This window comes from Sinocyclocheilus rhinocerous, unplaced genomic scaffold, assembly GCF_001515625.1.
Source record: "Sinocyclocheilus rhinocerous isolate Xijiao unplaced genomic scaffold, SAMN03320098_v1.1 scaffold780, whole genome shotgun sequence".
Classification (NCBI taxonomy): Eukaryota; Metazoa; Chordata; class Actinopteri; order Cypriniformes; family Cyprinidae; genus Sinocyclocheilus; species Sinocyclocheilus rhinocerous.
Window position 1 is genome coordinate 1,355,068 of NW_015654937.1, and position 15,199 is coordinate 1,370,266.

The 15,199-nt window shown below is 37.5% G+C and overlaps 1 protein-coding gene across 5 annotated transcripts in view; it reads left to right on the forward strand.

Annotated features, from left to right (window-relative positions):
* The window catches only part of LOC107717828 (calcium uptake protein 1, mitochondrial-like), an 83,015-nt gene that overhangs the window by 43,185 nt on the left and 24,631 nt on the right, over positions 1 to 15,199 (forward strand). For 3 of the 5 annotated variants that reach the window (XM_016524701.1, XM_016524700.1, XM_016524702.1), the window contains one exon: positions 4,586 to 4,597. The exons of the other annotated variants lie outside the window; for them this stretch is intronic. In XM_016524701.1, the coding sequence (XP_016380187.1) occupies positions 4,586 to 4,597 (12 nt within the window). The remainder of the gene's footprint in view (positions 1 to 4,585; positions 4,598 to 15,199) is intronic. 5 annotated transcript variants of the gene reach the window in all.

A 15,199-nucleotide genomic window follows, 5' to 3' on the forward strand; every position in this document is an offset into this window, starting at 1 on the left:
TTGAGATCTCTAAACCAGAACATAACCTGCCCCAGAGCAGGTTAGCTGTGGAGTGTAAGTTACTAAGGCAATGAATGCCGCTAAAAGCCAAGCCACTTTTTATGGTACCTAAAACCCAGGATTGGTGCAAACTAAACTGAAACTTACCTGGCTAGCCAGCTAATCTGGCTTCATGGTACAGGCCCCAGGTTTAGAATAGCTTCAGTGGGCTCACAACACTTGGTAAACATTCTTTGTAAACTCAGAGTTTTAAAACCAACCCGCCTTTGCTCAAACTAAACACAAACTTACCTGGGTAAAAAACGAAAATGGCTATGTGCAACAGGCCTCGGGTGAATTTTGCCGAGTTCCACATTTCTAGTTTGGTCAGCTCTGCCATGCAAATTTGTATCAATAGAAATTTGGCGTGATCGTGGCATGACCTCTTATCTGAAATAAAAAAAAAATGCGAACTTTAAATCTGCAGGATTGCAGTGTTGCATTAAAGTGGAGTAGATTGCATATATATATATATATTTATAATCTATTATATTTAGAATTATGTTTTTCAAAAAAGACGGAGCAGAGTTTGACATCAGTTTACGAAGGTGCAGCATCCATAAAAATTTCAGGTGCTCAAAGTCTAGTGTGACCATGGCTTTAGTCAACCAGTATCACAAGCATGCATGGTCTCAATTGATTATTTTCACAGGGTAGTTTGTGGTTTCAGGACTTTGTCCCATTTTCCTTGTACAGGAAAGTGTCTCTTGTGTCCACTGTCATTAAGAGGGAACATTTGTCAAATGACCCGGTCAGAGAGCGGCTGTCACGGTACAGGTGTACCTTTGAACAGGCTGCTGTCTGGACTGGGTTGGGTCACTTAATGACTGTTTGTGCTGTTCGCACACACAATTTAACTAAGGCATATTTGTTTGCACATTAGTAGTAATGAGTAGGTGAATCAGTCTCAGGTCAGATGCTGATAAATCACTCATCAGCTTCTCAATGAAGTCTCAGCTAAGGTTTTTCTATCCACTGTACATGCAAGATATAAAATGTTTCAATATGTTAAAGGCCATAGAGTTGTTCTGTACGCATGATTGTTTCATGATCAGCTTTTTGTTTTTCTGCGCAGCTGAAAACGTGAAGGAAGTAGCTCTTGGTCAGTTGCTCAGGGGTGCATGTCCAGGTCATATTTCAATCCAAAATCCAATTTAAATAAATAAGAAATGATGTTGCTTCTTGTAAATGAAATGTGTAATTTCTGCTATTCAAATGGAATTGCAAAAATAACATCTGTTTTAAACCGATTTCCCAAACACAAATACTGTAGATAGTCCCACCCCTAAGCCCACATCATTAGTTGATCCTTTGGAGGTTTTCCACGTTAAAATTTTAGCCCTACATTCCAAATACCATAGTTACTATATTTTTTATTAATACAATACTGTAGCTACTGCCCTCATACAAAAAAGATTGAGTAAGCTTATATCGTCTAAAAGAGATCACAATTAATTTTTGTTTTACGGTAGTAAAAATAATTGTAACTATTGCGTCTTGGTGGAAACCATGGTAAAACCTGCTCTTTGTTGCTGCAAAGTCCTATATAAATCATAAAGTAAAACGCCTTAGATTTATAGCCTATGTTTTTCTGTTATTTACTGGCAAGATTCCATTTCCATGTTGTGTGATATATGCCTTCTTTCCATTTCCATTTCTCTCAATCTTTTTTCCTTTCTCATTTTGTTTCCCTGGTTATTGTTGGCCTTAGGGATGTGGAGCATGTCTTGTTATTTCTTAATTTCCATATTTCTGTCAAATCTCGTGCCTGGCTTGCTCCATACGGCCTCCCGGCAGGAGTGCTGGATCCATCTCCCTGTCGTCACTTCCTCGTGTCACCATGGCCACTAAATCCTGGATGGAGTAATGAAATTCCAGGAACTGTATTTTTATCAAGTTAGCGCATGGGTGCACTATGCTAACAAACACTCTTGTGTTATGGTTTTGCTTTCTGTGAGTGTGTGAACACACCAGCACATTTAACCTTCTTGTTCGTTATCTATCAACAGTATTTTGCAGGTCATCGCAGCTGGTGCTTTGCAAGTGTGGCTTTCACAGCTGAAACGAGTTTTGTGTGTGTGTGTGTGTGTGTGTGTGTGAGAGAGAGAGAGTGTGTGTTCCCTTCAGCCCACTTTAATGCGCACAGGTGCTTTGTAAACTATGTTTTCCGACAATATGACGTCAGTGTTGGGGAAGCTACTTTGAAACTACTTTGTGAAACTAAAACCACTCATTTAAGTAGTCTATCCACAGTGTCTAGTGGATATCTATCTAGACATCTAGACATTAATTCATCATATTAAAATGTCATTTAACATTTAGAGACAGCATTATAAGTACACAATTTTACACAAAATACAATAAAACTAATATCACTGAAAATGTGATAAACAGTAGTATTTAAAAATATTTATTTAGCTATGAAAAGGTAAAATGTTGCTCAGAGGCTTTTGGGCAAACTATTAGCAGTTTGTAAAATGTGCACTCACATTGGCGAAATGTTGTAGGCTAAAAAGGTCTGTTTATTGTCAATAGTAGTGGTTCAACGGATCACAAATCTCACGGTTCGGATCACATTACTGTTTTTGACCCACGGATCGGATCATTTTTCGGATCAGCAAGAAAAGAAAAATATTTCAATTTAACTTGCTTTCCATTTATTACTTAAAGCGAAGTACTACTTCGATACCACAGCAAATACTACTAGATTAACTAAGAAAGTTTAAACATGATTAAAGACACAAGAGAACAGCCAGCAAAAAGATAAATACAACAGGATATGTTACAAATAAAATAAGGTTGGTAGTATTCAAATACAGAAATGTAATAATTAGGGAAAATAACACTGCATAGTGTTCACTGTATAAATTAAATATAGATTTTTATCACAGCTGTTTTGTTGTTTGATGATCATTAATGACAGCAGCAGTATTTATAGGCCGCTGTCCCTTAAGACCTGATGCACGGATCCGATATAATGATACACATCACATTCAATTTTTTTCTCAGCTGTTTTCATTCACTTGAGATATAACTGACTGTGTTTACCTGAATGATTGTCGAGATGGGTATTTTGTCATAATTTTATGTGTATGTGTCTGTTCAGAGGATTCAGAAGAGGATTCAGCTCGGTGTTCGCGCGCCGTCTGAAACGCGTGTGCGCGTGGAGAACAGCGCGCGAGTAAAGAATCGAGTTCCCTTTCGCCTTTTCTCTCTGGAATTGTTTAAAATTTGCTTGCTTGTGTAAATACGAACAAATGATAAACTTATACTCTATTATGGTTACATTTTGCAATTAATCCGCGGATCACACGCGTGCCGAACCGTGGGGCTTTGTCCGTACGGATCACGGATCAACTACGATCCGTTTAACCACTAGTCAATAGTCTAGTAATTTATGAAGCACTGATCGCTCAGAAGTCACATTCAAGTCAAGCGGCTTTCAATTTTTCACTACGGCAAATCCGTGTGACCAACTTGAACCCGTTGTGAAATCTGTGTAGGGAAATCCTTCGCCCTCACGCAAAATTGGCTGATGAGTGGATTCCTATCGAAATGACTGGATTCAACCCTCAAAAATATAAACGTAAAATTTAAATTTAAAGTAAATGCGACTACACCTTAAGACTTCAGAGAACAATTTGACATAGGAAATTGTTGCTACTTGTTGGAAAAAATTTGGGTAACACTTTATTTTAGGGTCTCTTAACTAGTTGCTTATTAGCATGCATATTACTAGAATATTAGTCATTTATTAGTAGTAATTAAGCACATATTAATGCCGACCTTATTCTACATCCCTAATCCTACCCAATACCTAAACTTAATAACTACCTACTAACTATTAATAAGCAGCAAATTAGGAATTTATTGAGGGAAAAGTCATAGTTAATAGTGAATAAGTGTTCCCTATTCTAAAGTGTTACCAAAATTAGCTTGTTAACTATTGTAACACTATTATTAGCATATTAGCGTATAGGAGTGAACATCTTAATACATTTCATGATCCTGCTTCAGAATCACAATAACAGATCGTTTTGAGTTTAGAGTTGATGTAATGAATGACTTGTGGTTCATTTCCAAGATTCACTCCATCTGGTTCAGTCAGTGAATGAGCCGTTAGACCAATTCAAGCCCATAACTTATGAGTTCAAGAAAAGCTTTTTCAGTCTTTTGCATTAAATGGTATCCTAGCCCTAGTAGCATCACTACTTACAGCTAATTACTCCCCAACACTGATAATATTTATTTATCTGTATGAACATGTAACTGTATATCTGTGTTCAATCTCTTTTTAACACATGAATTCATTATTCCTCCAGGCATCGAGATGTCCTGCATTGTTTTTTTTTGTTTTTGTTTTTTTTTGAGGATAAAATTGTTTTGTTGCATTTATGGTGACAGTTATTAATTTGTGCTCTTTCGGCTCTTTCTGTGTCCATCTAACCAATAAACCCCGTCATTCTCTCCTCTGCCATCGTTTTACTTCTCCATCCATCCCTATGGATCCCCTCCCCCCTTTCTGTGCACCCCTCCCTCTCTGCAGGACTTCTGGCAGGTATGGGGCGTGTGCCAAGCTGCATGGGACTGTGTGTGCGTGAATGCGTCATTTAGCAGCTCTACTGAAAATTTCACTAGACCTCTTAATCCTTCTCTCTCTCTCTCTCTCTCTCTATCCTTCTTCTTCTCGAGTTGTCAGAGAGGAAATCCACATAAGTTCCCAGATGTGGAGCTCTGGTCAAACAATGCATTAAAAGCCTCTACATTTCATTAAAAATCACTGGCTGAGTAATAAAACTCGGCCAGCCCGGGCCAGATGAGCGGAAGAGCTTTAGCTCAGCAGAAAAGAGATATTTGAATAGTATGACTACAGCAAAGGAGGAGTGAAGTTACTGACGGTGCATTTTCCAGGAGAGCAGAGTGGAGAGGCTGACTGGAGCGAATATTAGGCTGGATCAGATAGCATATGGCAGGATGATAGTTGTAGCATCAGGGGTGTTTTCTGTTGCATCCAGTGTCCAAAAAGAGAAATGACTTAAAAAAATTTTTAAATGACACCAAACTTTTGAATGGTAGTATATATATATAGCGATTTTTCTTAGCATTTTATAACACCTGCCTAAAAAAAGTTTTTTTTTGTTTTGTTTACTTATCTTTTTAACTTCAGTAGATACCTGCATGTCTTGAAATTGACTCTGTTCATTATAACAAGGTGTACATTAAGTTTATTCAGCTAGCTATAAATAAAAGGTCTTGGTGAGAGGACATATTTGACATGTTTGCACAGGCTTGCAGCTGTGTGTCATTTCTGTGGTTCTTATGGCACCAAAGAAAGTTGCAAAATACATAAATGATCTAAAGAAACTGTAAGTGGTGTTTACCAGGATGTTGCTATATGTGGGTATTCTGGCCGGTTGCTTTGTGGCCACTTACTTGCCAAAGTCAAAAGAGCCCATCTCCAAGTCTCTATGATATTATTCTGATCTCTAGATATGGCTCAGGTCCATCCTTCATTGTAAGTCTATGGGATTTGTATGCCTTTTTATCATCAGCCAGGCAAAAACTATAAATCAGAATGCTCCTCACAAAGCTGCATAATTTGAGAAATCGTTCATGTCCATAACATAAACAGTTGCACACCAAAGTTTAATATTTAGGTCAGGGAGTTTTATGTTTGCTTAGCAAACACTGCTAATGACTGTTTCAAAATAGCTTCTACCATTGTTAGATCAAACAGGTAGTTCCAGCCCAAACTCACGCCATTGATTGAGCCAGAAGTTGACATGTCAAACCACCCCATCAAACAGTGTTTACACACAAAGTCAATGACTTAAAGTATATGCGTATTGAACTGCTGTTTTAACATTGACATTAACATTGACTTCACCTTTAAGGCTTTGTGTTATTGGAAAGTGGGTGGACACACCCAGACACACATACTGCATGTTTAGACCCATCTAGACAGGAAAACACACATATGCACACATATACACTCACTATGCACCACACCCCAGTTTGTACAAGGCCTGCCCTGCAGTGATAAGGACTTTGAATTAATGTGAATTGATCTGGAACATTCTGCCAGTCCACTCTGTTGGCGCCCACCTATGTTACCCACACACTCAAGGTCTAAGCGTGTGCACATGTGCAGTAGGGTCTGTTATAGTGTTGAGGGAGGCCAGCTGCTGTCTCTCCCTGCTGAATTATTGAGCGTAGAGACTCTCCTTTGTGTGCCATACAGAGAAAGCAAGAGCGCGTGTTTTGTGCATGCATGTGCAAATGCTCATGTGCATGAATAATGCAGTACTATAGGGATCAGATGAGCGAGTCATAGACCTTAGTCAGGGTAGCGTCATTTTTGATTTCTGACGAGAATGAAAGCGAATATGAAATTGAATATGGCGTCCACCCTGTTGTTAGACCACTGAAAAAAAATTTTTTGAAGTTGTAAATAAAACAGAGTATTGATATATTGCAAGAAAATGCTATTTCAGTCTTTACACTTCAAAGTTTAATTTAATGTGTTACTTGACATTTCTGACTCCACAAACACTCTCAAAGAATTTTTTAACTGAGTCAACACTAAAACCATCCTAGAGTTTTTACCTAAAGCAAACTTTAAAACCCTGATATAGTTATTTATTTATTTAGATTTTAAATCGCTCTTTTATATTATTTCAGCTTGTTACTCGCGATGAAAATAGCCAAAGAAGCTGGAGTGGCGTTAAAACACCAACCAACAAACCAACTTGACAATTGTCTGTAATTATGTGAAATTTACTTGCAATTTCTGTGAAAATTGGTTCAAAGTGAACCCTACACCAATAACAGCCTCTAATAAGTCGACTATATCATGTTACCATAATCAGTAATCAATAACAATACCAGTAAATAAAAGAGTTTACAGTGAAACTGTGTATCACAGCAAAAATAATAAACATTCCTTGATTTTAAAAATTGCTTATTAATATAAATATTAACATTAAATTAGACTAGCATAGAGCATTTCAATATTTCTCATTTAAGTAAACACTGCTTGAAGTTCTTCAAATAATTAATAATTACATAAACAATTAATAATAAAATAGAACTAAGACACTGAAAAGCAGTTGAGAAAATAAAAACAATACAAAACATTAACAAATTAGTATTAAGTTATAAAAAAAAAATCAGTTTACAATAGAAATAAAACAACTGAACAAAGATACATATTAGGTGAACTGTTAAAGTAAAAAGTTCTTTAAGTATAAACTATATACGCAAATCTACTAAATTCGACTAAATCATATTATAAAATTGACTGAATTATATTTAACTTAGGTTCCACTTTATTTTAAGCTGTCCTTGTTACAGTGCAGTTACACAAATAAGTACCGAGTCATATTAATTGATAACATGTACTTACTTGTAGGCTCTGTTGCTTTATGCATAGTTTACTTTTATTACTCTAATATGCAAATATAACAAAGACAAAGTGTTACCTTAAATTATATTCCTAGTCAAATGTTTAATAAAAGTATTTAAATTATAGTTATGAAAGCAGCGATCTGACAGCACAGAACATTCGCACATGCATGTATTTGGCTATAATGATCTGGTGTTTACAATTTATAAACTAGCTGTTTATAGTTACTAGCCTAACTACAAATTTTTGTTACACCAGTGTTTTCTTGGCAGCTGACTTAACCATTGAATATTCAGCACTCTGGTATTGAATAGAGTTGGTAATCGGTACTATAGACAGAGTAGTATTTATTAGGTTTTTTATATATAAATATAAATATTGGCTTACTAAACTACAAGTGTAGTGTACATCCTAAGTCGAGTCTAGAATGTATCTGAATAGTATCAATTCAGTGGCTAACTGAATTGCCTCATTATATCATTATTTAATTTTTGCTACTGCTTAAGCACATAGACAAGCCTAGTTACATTGTACCTCTTGCTTTTCTTTGCACTGTTCAAGAAGGACCAATCATTTCTGCTTACTGGACATGGATTTTTAAAAATCATTCCATTGAAGATTGCAGGAGAGGATATTCTCAATATTCTTGTAATTAATAGACACAATTACTCTATACCCTATAACTGCCGGCAGTAAGATGAAAAATGTCTTGAGATTTGAGATTTCATGTCTTGACGTTTTTATGTCTCACAGGAAAGATTTATCAAGTAGATCTCACAAAACCTGGCAAGAACATGTCATTTTTTTTTTACTCTGAATAAAAAGAAAATACATATGCATAGTTTTTATGACCTTTAAGATTTTTTGGGATTTGGCATTTTCATGATCTCCCCAAACTTCACATTGTTATGGGAAATAATTTCTTAATGTTATTTGTAACTTATTTATTCATTATGGAGCTGTGGTTGTACTGAGTAATATTTAAAATATATTTATATATAGTATTTTTTTTCTGGTATATAGTTACTGTGATGACAGTTGCATTTAGGGATGAAATTGTCTGTGTTATTTCTTTTACTTTTGATTTTGGGATGAAATGTGACCAGTATCTGATCTCTGACAACTCAAAAAGACGAATGCTCCTCCTCTCTGTCTCTCTCTCTTTCTGTCTCTCTGATTGAAGTGGCGACCTGTGCCTGTGCTTTAGATCTGTGCATGCCCTGCGCTGGATGCCTGCGACTGAGTGGCTGCAGGACAGGCTGCTAGTGGGATGGGGTAGTGCTGGCGTTTTGTAGCGCCCCCTGTCTGCGCTCGGTGACACCACAGTCTGCACTGGATCCAGGAACATATTCTCCCTTCCTTTAAAGGGGTCATGAACTGCATTTTTTGTTATTAATTTCTAGTGTTCTCATTCGCATTCAAGTCTCACAAGTAAACGCCCCATACTATGATTGGCTAACAAGTTCAATTATTAAAATAACAGATGGACGCTGCTGTGACGTACACTGGAAACAACATGAGTCTTTTGGGTTAAAAACATATAAATACTAAATATGTAAATATCAAACGGTCTGGAACAGACAAGGCAATAGTAGTAAAAGCACATTTACTCACAGTTCTGTGTTGCAACATTACTGTTGGATCCACTCTAGTCAGACTGAGCACTGCATCATCCTTTACTTTCAGTCTCTCTGAAAAGGTGGTGCTCAGCCACACTATTACGTCATAAAGTGGCACATTCCAAAACGAGTCGTTTTCTGAGCTTGGTTTCAATAAAAGCTGTTTTTAAACTAACGAGAAAGATTTGAGTTTTGAAACTTACAGGATGTTTTTATAGTACATTGACCTGTTATATGTCAAAAGTTCAGTTATATGTCAGTTCATGACCCCTTTAATCTCCGCTCACTGGGCCTAGAACTGCATGAACACCAAGCACACAGCATGAGTTGACAAACTTTAGGTCAAAAGTCGTTACTTTGGACAGTCCTTCAAACCCTACCGCTAGGTACTGTGATGCCACCATGATCATGTGATGAATGGGTGGGAGGGGGTGGAGCCTGCAGTGTATGGGATGCTGATAGGGCTGCTACCATGGAAACCAGTCTGATGTCCGGTGGCTGACCTTTTTTTTCCCCCCCGACCTTTCGGTTCAGCACGTGCCTTCCATGAACAGAAGTGTGAATTAGACAGTAATGCACTTTACTCTGAATTTGGTTAAGGTTTGTCACATTTAAAATGTATAGTTCACCCAAAAAATTAAGATTATGTGATCATTTAGTCACCGTCATGTCATTACAAACCTATGGAGCACAAAAGAAACATTTTGAAGAATGTTCATGCTGCTCTTTTCCATATAATGACAGACTGCCAAGCTCCACAATAGGGCCAAAAAGCACAATATATATATAAAAGTAGCAGTGCCGTTTATATCCCATGTCTGAAATGATGGGTCTAAATCAGTGGAGTCAAACACAGCTCTGCACAGTTTAGCTCCAACTCACACCTGCTTGGAAGATTCTAGTAGTCCTGAAGACGTTGATTAGCTGGATCAGGTGTGCTTGATTATGGTTGGAGCTAAACTGAGCATAGCTGTGGCCCTCCAGGAATTGAGTTTGACACCACTCGTCTAAGGGGCTGTTTACACCTGGTCACTTCATGCGTTTTGTCTGATCGGATAGCTATCCGATCGTGAAAAGACCAGGTGTAAGTGCCCTCCGAAACGCATTCGAGACTGATATAAATCCAATCGCTCAAACCACTTCAGGAGGTGGTCTGGGCCGCATTCCAGATGAAACTGGACCAGTGTAAATGCATCTGGTTGCTGAAACCACATATGTAAATTTTACTCCTCCCAAAATGTTAAAATAATAAACGTGTGAGAGCGTGTTATAGGCTATATGACATTATAGTCAGATATGACTGCGCTAATGCAACACGCATCGCAGTGGACGAGTAGCTGAGTATCTCTTCAGCAAGCCGACGTGCAAACTGCCACGAATGAAACAAAGTAGGCTAATACGCAGACGGCCAACACACAATCATCTTCATTAAAAGTAGTAAGACAAACGTATCTTTCCAGTGCTGATGCCGCGCGCTCTCCTATTGCGGTCTTTGATCTTGAAATGAGCTGATAATTAATAAAATGCAGCGCTTATCTTTTGATTTAGTTGACGTGAACTCCGTTAAATTTAAATATAGCGCGTGAATTGAAGATCGGATTTATATCCGTTTTGCGACGGCACATTTATGTGGCCAAGTGTAAATGGAAATGTTTTAACAAATCAGATAGATATCCGATCAGCGAAAACGCATGAAATGACCAGGTGTAAACAGGCCCTTTATGATCCGTATTCTAATTTGATTGTGTATTTTCAGTTCAGTGTTGGAAAATAAATAAGTACTTTCTAGTTCAACACACTCTTAAAGATGAAGGTGTGAATGGCTGCGTTGTCGATTGTAGTGGCGGTTCCTACTGCTGGCTGCCATCATGTTTTTGATGGGCTGAAGAACAGGCCATTACTTCTGAAAATCTGACCACAAATGGGATGTTCAATTCAATTCAAGTTTATTTGTATAGCGCTTTTCATGATACAAATCGTTGCAAAGCAACTTTACGGAAAATTAAGTTTCTACAATATTTAGTAGTAGCTTTAGGGGGAAGTTGTGGCATAATGGTTAGAGAGTCGGACTCGTAACCCAAAGGTTGCGGGTTCGAGTCTCGTACCGGCAGGGATTGTAGGTGGGGGGAGTGAATGTTGATTTGTTTAACCCAAGCTAAAGAATAATAATGCACATTTGATCAGATATATCTGCAGTACAAGATTATGAGATGCATTATTTGAATGCTTGGCCAAAGAGATGTGTTTTTAATCTAGATTTAAACCGAGAGAGTGTGTCTGAACCCTGATGTATTACTAGTAAAAAGGTGATGTCATTCTGGTTTGGCAAGCAATCTGATTTATTGTTGATCTAAGTTAATATTGTGGGCTTTATGTATAAACTGCAGCAGTTCAAAATTAATCATCTCATGAACATGATGATTAGCAATGCTTGAATCAAACTCACAGAATTCAGACCATTTTTGACCATTTTTTAAAATTATATCCCAATATGTGTCTACTCCTAATGGTACGTCTCAGGAGGAGAAGCCACAGTTTACTGTGTTCTTCATTTTAGATTCACCACCAACACTTTATGCACACTTATGTTTACCTCCATTACACTGCATTGAAAAAGATGCAAAGAATGCGAGCCGCTCTCTGAAGGCAATTTATTTAGAAACAAGCAACTATGCTAAATGTATTAGACTGTAAGTGTGACCAGGAGCATGCTAAAATGCAATTTATAGATCATCAATACCAGTTCATTTCCGCACATTTGGACGGACTGCTTTCAAACCAATTGCAAATCATATCAAGTTTAGAAAACCACTTTTACACCAAGCTCTGATGTCAAATGGACTTGAGTCCAACACCAAAAGCCTGAAAGCAGAAATCCTTGATCCATCATTTGATCCAAATCCGGACCCTGTCTCCCAGTTTCCCTCATTCTGAGAAAGGCTGAATTTTGTCTTGGGCTTAGTTTTGGACTGTGCCGTAGCAGCATTCTTTGTAAAGTGTGGGTTCATCCAGATCTGAGTCTTCACACAGACATCCGTCTCTCTGCTATCTGAGCTCTGGAACGAAAGGAGCAGAAGTACTGATACATTGTAACAACTTTGTTAAATTACAATGCTGCAGAGCAGCCGACATTACACACACAATACGATGTCTGGACCTAGCACAAAGCAGTGTGGGCTGTTGTTGCCATATCTCCATTCAGGCGGTTGGCAGCTTAAAGCTTCCTGTGTTTTTGGAAACCAGCACCTGTGAAGTGTTTCCAAAAGTCCCACAGAGACACAGAATGATCTTACTTTCAGTGCTACCTGCATACGGCAAACTGCTTCACATGGCTTTCCCAAAATATCAGAGGGGGAACAAGAAGAAAAGAAGTTGAATACAAGAGCCCAAAAAATCCCCACAATAATAATGGGCCTACTTCAACCGTATTTTTTAAATGTAAAGAAAACAGCAGTTAAGAAAGCATCTGATCATAGCGATGTGGATATGCTTTCACAAGTTTGTCAAGTTTATTTGTATAAAGATTTAGACAATAAGGATTGTTTCAAAGCATCTTTACAGGGATAAACGGGAATAAAAATTACACTAACAGATAAATTCTGCTGTAAAGCAGCTCTAAAAAAAAACTATAGTGTCATTGATCAGCTGAGGTCAGTTCAGTGTTGATTCAGTTGATTTATGTAAAGATCATCAATTATGAAATGAGTTCAAGTCAGCTGTAAATAGTGTTGCTTTCGTCAACGAAAATTATGACTAAATATCGTCGTCAACGTACCTTTTTTACGTGACGAAAACGAGACGAGACGAAAATGCTGGTCATGTGACGATGACTATAATTAAATGTATAATGCAATATCGTTGACGAATAAAAACGAGACTAAATGTGGTTTACAAAATAAAAACTATGCTAAAATGTCTCTTCATTTTCGTTGACCAAAACAAGACGAAACGAAATGTTATAACGTTATTTCGTCCCGTTTAGTCACGTTATTATTATTATTTTGCAGTATTTCTGTTTCCTGTGTCTCCCTTCAGGGGCTGCATCAGGTCGCACTGCGCAGACGCAGGCGACACCACTTCCTCAAGCCCCACTCGCGGCATTATTTAGAAGACGACAACAAACATAGTTAAGTCTGACACAGAGAAAGGGACCGATGGCTGGCCAGCCGGGGTTCGTCTTTATTTAAATTTATGTGTGTGTACTTCTAACATGTTTGGTTGGTAAAATAAATGTTGTAAATTCAAATCAGAGCGTCTTCCGTGTCTGGAATGGATGTATTCTTGAGTCTATAAGGTACGTTAACAATAATATAATAAGATAACCTTGTTTGAAATGGGTTTGGCTAAAAGAAAATTTTGGTTTCGTCTATACTACTAGGTACTTATACTATATTGACTGGGTTAAATAGAATTGCATTTCTAAAAAGAGACTAAAATACAATTTTCATTGACTAAAACTAGATGTCTAAACTAGTAAAAAACTGATGCAATTCAGAAATCCAAGTCAAGTCGTTTTGAAACTGAAACTTTTCTTTCAGTTTGTTCTTTGATTTGTTTGCAGTATATCAGGGCCGTATTATGCCTCAGTCAATTCTGCTGCACTCCATCTAGTGAGAACATGTCCTGTGGACAGAACAAAAGCAAGATGTAGAACAAAAACAGGGAGTAGAAATGTTCCAAGAGCTCTACTTTCAACATATTTTAACTAACAAGAACATTTGAAGAACTGCTGAGGTACTAACAGGACTGTGCTCAAGGATCTGCCCAATCTTTCCATAGGCCTGTTTGCTAGTGATTGGACAATGGACAGACCAGAACATTGTTGGTCTGTGCTTGTTCTCTCTATTCTTCCCACATAAACAGTGGTACTGAAGATTAATCAGGCTGTCTTCTCAAGAACGAGTCACGAGTCAAATGATTGTAACTTTTTAATGAAAATTAAATATGGAGGAGTGTCTGATCCTGCCAGTTTTGCCTCTGCAGTAGTGCACAGATTTACACCCTGTGCATCTCAGCATTTGTCCACTCTAAAGAAATATTCGCACTGAGAGCAGTTTGGAATTACAAAGCTACAACAAGTCATTTTAAGCATTTTAAGCTGGCCTTACTTTTTGGGACATTGAGTGTTTTCCCAGTAGTTCTTTTGGTGTGGCCTCACGTTCCACTTGAAAGTGGGGATCTGGGATGTGCTTCATATGGATTCCTGAATAATTCCAATTTATTTAAGTGTCACTTGTAAGCTAACCATAATTTATGACGACAACAAGTGATGTCATGCAAACATGCATTTTTAAGATTTTAAGAGTGTCCTTAAAATGTAGTCAACATTTCATCATGACCGTCTTATATTTAGAAATCTGTTCATTTTACTCTGCACTTGGATGCAATAGTTTACAATTGATAATAATGTGGAAAATTACAAAAATTTATCAAACCGAGAAGACAAAAAATATATAAGCTTTGAACTCAAACATCTACGTTTTATCAACATAAAGTACAACATATGAAAACTATCCTTGTGATAATTTGAACTATAATGAGTTTACTGTAGTAATATGCTGTTTCGTGCTTGCAGGGATTAAGCACACGGCGAAGGAGTATAATCCAAAAAATAGAGTATTTAGGAATTCTACAAAGATCTAACATTATCCAACATTAACGCAAGATCAGGAAACAGAGGAAAATACAGGGCTTAAATAATCAGAGGAACATAATTAGGGAGAACAAAAACAGGTGACGAGCTGATTAAACCAAGGAAACAAACTAGTGGAGGGAAAACTAGAACAAAAGAAACAGCTATATACACGTGACAGATGCGTTTGAGTAAGCTAATTAGCAAAGTGGTTCAAACTGCTGTTCAGCTCTTTCAGCTCAAGTAGGTCAATGCCCATCGTACTGTTGTTGGATCAGCTGAATCAACATCAGCTGAGTCATCATCTACAAACATTATTTCTAGGGATGCACCGAAATGAAAATTCTGGGCCGAAGCCGAAACCGAACAAAATGAAACACTGGGCCGAAGGCCGAATACCGAACACGTTTTTTCGAGTTTTTTCCCCCATGTATTTTATGTCAATTTGTTTTCACCATTGCATAAATTAAATAGCCAAAATGTGCTTTTTACTGTTTTGTCTTG